We start from the raw sequence: 7,796 nt of genomic DNA, 5'->3' as shown, positions 1-7,796 counted from the left end.
TTCTTAATTTAATTTATCGGAACTTTTGACAAGTGGCACGACTTAATTATGTTAAAATATTTGGAGTATTACAGTTGCTTTCCAAGAATACAAGTCTCACATAACTTCATCTTCCCCGTGTTTGCTCCTTCTAACAACCCTTTTTTATTCAATATGGACAACCCTTTCTCACTTATATGACCTAACCTCTGATGCCACAACTCGGCTTTACCATCATGCACCTCCAAGGACCGAGCAATCGTCATTGTTCCCACTACTGCACTTCCTGTGAGAATATAAATTTCATGTTGTAGCACACCTTCCATTAAAGTCAAAGCACCCTTAGAAATTCTGATCCGCCCATCTCCACCTGAGTGGTTGTACCCTTGTTTATCAAGTGTACCCACAAAATTCAAGTTCTTCCGCAGTTCAGGAATAAACCAAGCATCAAATATTCTAACCATACCATCATACATCTTTATATGAACAGAATCACTACCTTTGACAACAAGCTTCTTATCATTGGCCACCTTTACAGTACCATTCCACTCCTTAAAAGAATTAAACAATTCCTTTCTAGAAGACATATGATAAGATGCACTAGTATATAGGACCCAGATACTATTAGAACTTGATGTACTCACAGTCAAAACACACCGCTTTCTTCCTCATCGGAACTTTCCTGTACCATAGCTACATTTGCATTACCGTTTGAATCCTTGTTTTCACCACCTTTTTTAATCTTTGGACAATCTCTTCTTAAGTGTCTCTTCTCCTTGCAATGATATCATCGTCGTCCGACTTCAATTAGGAACGCGACCTGTTTCCTTTCCCACCATCTCTCTCATGACGCCTGCCCCGACTCACCATCAGACAAGAAACCGATTCCTCCTCATTAGAGTTACAGACCTTTTTCTTTAGTTCTTTGGATTGCAATCATTTACATCACTAACAGATTTCGAATCTTTACCATATAACATTTGTATCAACAAAGTTTTCATATGAATTGGGCAAATAACATAAGAGAATAAGGGCTTAATCCTCTTCTTCAATCGAAACACCAATGCCTTGTAAATCTACAACAATTTGATTAATGTTGTCAACATGATCTCTTACCAGAGTATTCTCTGTCATCCTTAATGTATACAAACGTTGTTCTGATACAACCGGTTTGTAAGAGATTTCACCTGAAACTTGCTTTCCAACGCTCCCCATAAGGCATTAGCAGTTACTTCACCGATAACCTCTCTCAGCACCTCATCAGAAAGACTCAATATAATCGTATTATGTGTCTTTGACATAATTTCAGTCTTCTCTCCATAGATAAACCTTTTGATAGATTATCTTCTCTGCCTAACGCTGCAATGCATCTTTGTTTAACAAGAACAACCTTCATCTTAACTTTCCACAACGTAAAGTCATCCAAACCATTGTATTTTTCAATATTGTATTTATGAAGCGACATCTTCAATCAACAAATAAATACCTAAAATCTTAGATTTAAAATCTAGGCTTTGATACCACTTGTTAGCGCAGTAGAAAATAAACAAGAAAAGAGAAAAGAACAATCACACAAGATTTTACGTGGTTCGATCTATACTCCACGGACAGAGAGATAATTTTGTTCTATATATGTTTGTAGTGAGTTTACAATAGGGTCATTATACTTGTATTTATAGTGAACCCTTAAGATACAATTTTAGTCCTAATGCATTAAGGAACTAGAATTCTAATCCCAAAAGAAAACAATGCGAACCAAAGGATTTAGTATCTTAATCCTAATTGGAAACCAATTGGCAATGAGCCATAACTCAACAATTAATAAGTATCTAAAGAAATGAGACTATTACTCTTCTATAGGCCTTTCTGTGTGCGCTTTCTCTTTTTAGCGATGTGGGAATTTTGATTTTCATAGTGTTCTATCAATCATTATTGTTAGCAAGCCAATAAATAATTTAATTTAGTTAGTTAAAACTAATTCAATTAACAATATTTTAGATATTTATCTAGGTTAATGTTCCTTTAGTCTCATTTCATTTTCCACTTATTTGCTTTTTGATGTCCTAAAAAGTTATTCCTTTACGCAATGCCGACTCCCTTTTCGTCATAAGGTGTGAAATTAAGGGAAATCTCCATAATTCCTACAATTCGGCCTGAACCTTTGGGTAGGCTAGGTGGATTAACAACAATAGCTGCACGGAGTACGGTAGAATTCCTTAGTACAGTCATTCAGGAAGTTCCTCCGAGGACGACTCCCATCCAATTCTTTCGAGAGCTGGAGAAGCGTCTACAGGTAAAGCACAATATCCATATAACTGCTACCCCCGTCTAATAAAGATAGATAGTATTTTCACAAGAATTAAAAAAATTCACTAATTATAGTTAATTTATTGAAATTTTTCTATAATACCCATTAAAATTTTCAAAAATGAACCATTATGAAAAAAAAATTAATGCATAAATAACATAATTATGGGGATATTTTGATAATTTTATTTTAAATTATCATTAAATGTAACCACTTTTTTTATCTTTGTGGAACAAAAAAGACTGACTATTTTTTTTATTTTTACGGAAGGGAGAAAATATGTTTTTGTAAATAACACAATTTTATTTCTTACTCTTATTATTAATGAATTTGACATATACGTTAATGGATAAAATTAATGGAGCAGTTAGTTAAACTATATTTTCAAAATAAAAATAAGGGACATAAAATGAATATAACATAGATGGAGTATGTTTTAAAAAATAAAAACAAATTTATAATTTGAAAAGTCCAAAATGAAAACAAGTCAAACTTTTCTTATTTTACTCTTCTTTGCAGTTAATTTTTTTTTTTCCAAAAATAACAATATATAAATATATAATAAAAAAGGCCATCTCATGAAAATGATGAAACCCTCTTGAAATAAAAGAACTAAAAGTGGACTTCGCGGCTACTATTTGAGTCATCCAATTACACATTCATTTAACAAATTAAATACCAATATGTGGATAATTTGTTAAACGAACGATAGTAATAGTGAATAATAAACATAAAATAATAAAAAATAAAAAATTATTTGCAGTTGGTAGCGGCTAATGTGCTACAAATATTACCTTAATTTTGTAGAAAATCAAAAAGTAATTATGATCCTATAGCGATAGGTTCATTTAAGAACTTTACCGTCAAAACATTCACAGCCATATAAACACTAAAATTTTCTTTCGTCCAGACTGTATTCACCAGGGACCACAATTGTAGTGTTCAAGTCTTTTGTTGATGAACGTATTCTATAAATAAGTATTCCAAAGATTTTTATTTCATAGCAAAATCTAATCCAAGTATAGAAATGCAAAAAAAGGTTCAAATTGTTTCAAGAGATATGGTGAAGATATCATCTTCACCATCGATTATTCAACATCATGAACCTCATAAACTCTCCTTTTTCGACCAACTTACTCCTACAACTTACATTCCAATCATTTATTTTTATCCTGTCAAAAACCTTTCACCATCAACACTAACCTCCAAGTTAAAGATTGCTCTTCTCAAAACTCTCAATCTCTATTACCCTCTCAGCGGAAGAGAAACGGGTAATCTCTATATCGATCGTTTCGACCAAGGAGTTCCGTTTCTTGAAGCCCAAGTTAGCTGTTCATTCTCTGATTTTCTTAAACACCATGAGCCTGAGTCCTTAAACAATCTACTTCCATGCAAACCGTTCAGCAAGGAAACAGATAAGACTAACGCGCCTCTAATCGCAGTCCAGATCAACTTTTTTACTTGTGGATCAGGAATAGCATTGGGCTGGTGCATGTCACATAAGATTTTGGACGCAGCTGCATCTTCAAATTTTTCTACTACGTGGGCTTCGATTTGTCGTGGAGATCTCCATGATGTTGTAGAGCCAGATCTCGAGCAAGCGAGCTTATATTTTCCTTCACCAGCTACAGTTCCGGATAATCTTATATCTTTAATGGAAAATTTATGGTTTGTTAAAGGGGATTACGTTACAAGTAGATTCGTGTTCAACGCGAAAGCTATTGGTGCCCTTAGGGCTAAGGCGAAAGGTGAAGCTGAAGAAGAACCATCTCGGATTCAAACATTGTCGTGTTTCATTTGGAAATGTGGTATGGCTGCATCAAAATCAATATCAGGAACACCCAAGACATCGATTCTAGTCGAAACGATGAATCTTCGACCGAAAACAAATCCGCCCATGAACGATAGTTCTATCGGGAATCTGTTTTGGTGGGCAGTAGCCATGGCTAATCCTGCTGATACAGACAGTATGAAGCTAAATGATCTGGCGAGCATGGTAAGTGAGTCGATTAATTTGTATAAAACGGATTATACGCATAGTTTTCAGGGGGAAAAAGGGTTCGAAATGATGTCAGATTTCTGCGAGCAGTTAAGAGAGGTTTTTACTTCGGAAGACACTGACATTTTTGCATTTACAAGCTGGTCTAAATCAGCTTTCACAAGACCTAATTTTGGATGGGGAGAACCCTACTGGGTTGGAGTAATGGGTAAACCTGGACAAGAATTTAGAAACCTGACTGTGTTTGTTGATGCAAAAGATGGTAAAGCGATTGAAGCATGGATTACATTAGAAAAACAAAAAATGGCGATTTTACTACAAGATCCTGAGTTCTTGGAATTTGCTTCTCCAAATCCTAGGTTTTCTAGCATCTGAATATTATTATTTTTATTTTTCAACAATTAGTTCCTTGTCCTTTTAACTTTTGTGTACTTTTGTTTTTCCTCATTTAAGTGTTTCTTTTCCACTCTGGTCTCTTTTATGTACATCTCTACGATATTACCCCTAAAAATGTGTCTCGATTTCTATACACTTTTAATTTAATATTATGTATTATTATTAAAATATTTTTTATAATTATAGATAACTATATAAAAAATTTAAATCGATGAACTAATATATCATAAGAATAACTTATAATACACAGTTGTATATTATTTTAAGAGTTAATTTCATATAAAATCACAAGTTTTATATGTTTTTTCATTTTTAATCACGTTCTTTAAAAGTTGTCATATAAATTCACCACCTTTTATTTTTTTGCAACTCTATCACCGTAGTGAAAATTTAGTGTATCTTTCTTTACTCGACAACCGACATCGACAAAAAAAGGAAGGCATTTTATGTTTTAATTAGAGAATTAGTGAGATTATGGCATTTATTTGAACCGAGATAGACATCGGATTTTCTCATCGGTGATAGATTTGTAAAAACATGAAAGGTGGTAAATTTGTACGACACCTTTTAAAGGACGCGATTAAAATAAAAAAACGTGTAGTGGTGGTGATTTTATATGAAATTAACCCTTATTTTTATTATTTATATTTCTCGTTTTTTTATTTGTTTCTTAGAATTACTTGTCATGGCGTGCAAATCAATGGTGAATACCTTAACTAAATAATTAAATATTTTAAATTTAATAATATTTTTTTGGTTTAATTACTGATGGATATCGAATCCCATTCTACTTACAATAGAACCGAGTCGTAGGATATCTATTCTGCGGCGACTTCGGGCTCGCTCCCGTAAGGCTGAATCAAGATAAATCAAAGGCCGAATCCATAGGATCCGCCTCCACTTGATTATAGCAAAGTGAAGACCGAATACTTGAGGACTCGGGCGAAACACGCCAGTCATGGGATTCGGATAGAAGAGCGGATCCACTGTACGATCTTGAAGAATCTTTCCTAATTGGATCCAAACTCCAACTTAGGAAGATAACTCTAAATCAGGAAGACGAGACTATTTAGGAAGACATTCCTAAATAGGACTCTTGGCTGAATAAGGAAGAGCACTCCTAATCAGGATCAAATCCTACAAAGTAGGATTCACTTTCCTACTATAACTCTGCTAGGTATGCAATCATCTACTATAAAAGGAGCATGAGGTATGTCTAGACATACAATTACATTCATATACTCAAAACGCTGCTAAAAGTTCAATACTGACTTTAGCATCGGAGAGTTAATCGGACAACCACCGTCTGGTTAGCTATCTACACTATTTTGCAGGTTAATCCACCCACTACTAAAAAGCCCCGTTTTATCGACGGATTTTGGCGACGGACCAAAAATCCGTCGGTAATTAGTGTTTTAGCGACGGACTTGGCGATGGCCCATATCGCTAAAGCATGAAAATTTAGCGACAGATTAATGCAAATTCGTCGCTAAATTTCGCGGGTACTTGGCGCCAAGTGTGGCGCCAAAAATCTGCTAAAATTTAGCGACGGATTTGCATTAATCCGTCGCCAAAGTGAATTCTCTGAATGAAACGCAACGTTTCATCAACTGCGTTTCATTTGGGCTGTTTAGCGACGGATTATGAATCCATCGCTAAATAACACCCTAAATGAACTGCAGCGTTTCTCCCCCCCCCCCCCCACTTTCTTTTTTTCTCTGTTTTTTCCCTCCATCTCCGCCGTTCCCCATTTTTCTCTCCATCTCCGCCTTTCGCCGCCGTTCAGCTCTTTCCTTCCATCTCTGTTACTTCCGCTGATTCCATCCATCTTCGTTGCTTTCGCCATTTTCTTCTCCGCTGCCGCCCGCCCATTCCTCCTTCGCTGTCGCCGTTTCATTTGTCTCTGTTGCTGCCGTTTATTCCTGCCTCCGGTCACCTGAGAAAGGTATGTTAAATATTTTATGATTTTGCTTTTTTATTTTATCAATTTACTTAGTTAATTTCTTTTATTTTTTTAATTGAAGTTGTAGGCTGCCTCCGACCTCGATCGCCCGCCCTCAATCCGCTGTTGCTCCGGTTTGTTGTTATCGTCCGCTACCCCGTCAAAAAAAATAAGTTTGTTAATTGTTTTGCTTAATTTCAACTAATTCTTAAGTTAATTGATTCAAATTAGTTTAATTAGTATATGTTAAATTAGTTTAGGTTAAATTAGTTAGTTTACAGTTTAGGTTAATATATTAGGTTTAGTTTTTTATAAATTAAGTTTAATTTTATAATTTATATTAATGTAGTTTAGCTTAGTTAGTTTAGGTTACTTATTTTATTAATTTAATTAGCTACTCTAGTTTTATAAGGTTAATTGTATTTAATTTTATTGTTTATGTTGTGTTTAATCATTTAGTTAGGTTAATGTATTTTAATTTTATTGTTTAGATTGTGTTTAATTTTATTGTTTAGGTTGTATTTTTAATGTATTTTATTGTTAATTATGAATAAATTGTTAAATTAGAATATAGCTTAGATTAATTATTTTTAACTTTTGTTTAAATTGGTTTAATGTGTTTAATTTGATTATAATTATTATATTAGAGAATTTGACTAAATTGGTTACTTTAGTAATTTAATAGTTAATTAGAATTTAATTAATGTTCATTTGAATTTTCGAATCAATATACGTTAATTGGCGTGAATAGGTTATGTTATTTAGCTTGAATTATTGTGTTGTATATTTTGAAAATGTACTGTTTATTTGCAGGCTTTCCCTGAAAAATGGGTGATGCTCATTTTTAGGGGAAATGCTGCTGGATTTTCATTAATTATGTAATACTAATTTGTGATAGTGTTTGTACATATTGTAGGTTTGTGTTTCTTCGACGATTGCTGATTTCCATTGTTGTCAGATTGCACCGGTCCCGGCTTTTTATTCCTTTTTATCTTGCGGTTCTGCTCTACAACAAGTAAGTATCATTGCTTACTATTTTTTATTTTGTTCAATTGTAAATAAACTTAAAACAAACTACAAAAGATTGTATTCACACCGAATAAAATCTCACCTACCCGTAGAAAACCCGTCCCGTGTCCTCAAAAAATTGAATGACACGGATTGTACGTGTG

At 33.9% G+C, this 7,796-nt stretch overlaps 1 protein-coding gene across 1 annotated transcript; it reads left to right on the top strand.

Annotated features, from left to right (window-relative positions):
* The first annotated feature begins 3,273 nt into the window (after nt 1-3,273).
* Nucleotides 3,274-4,752, top strand: LOC126659754 (stemmadenine O-acetyltransferase-like). The gene has a single exon (XM_050353086.2). It carries the CDS (start codon nt 3,315-3,317, stop codon nt 4,659-4,661), a length of 1,347 nt encoding a protein of 448 aa, XP_050209043.1. The 5' UTR covers nt 3,274-3,314; the 3' UTR covers nt 4,662-4,752.
* Nucleotides 4,753-7,796: the final 3,044 nt, after the last annotated feature.

This window comes from Mercurialis annua, linkage group LG8, assembly GCF_937616625.2.
Source record: "Mercurialis annua linkage group LG8, ddMerAnnu1.2, whole genome shotgun sequence".
NCBI classification, from domain to species: Eukaryota; Viridiplantae; Streptophyta; class Magnoliopsida; order Malpighiales; family Euphorbiaceae; genus Mercurialis; species Mercurialis annua.
This window is presented reverse-complemented; position numbering and strand designations above follow the sequence as displayed.

Coding starts and splice junctions, on each gene's coding strand:
- LOC126659754 (XM_050353086.2), top strand. CDS start 3,315: ATGCAAAAAAAGGTTCAAATTGTTTCAAGAGATATGGTGAAGATATCA.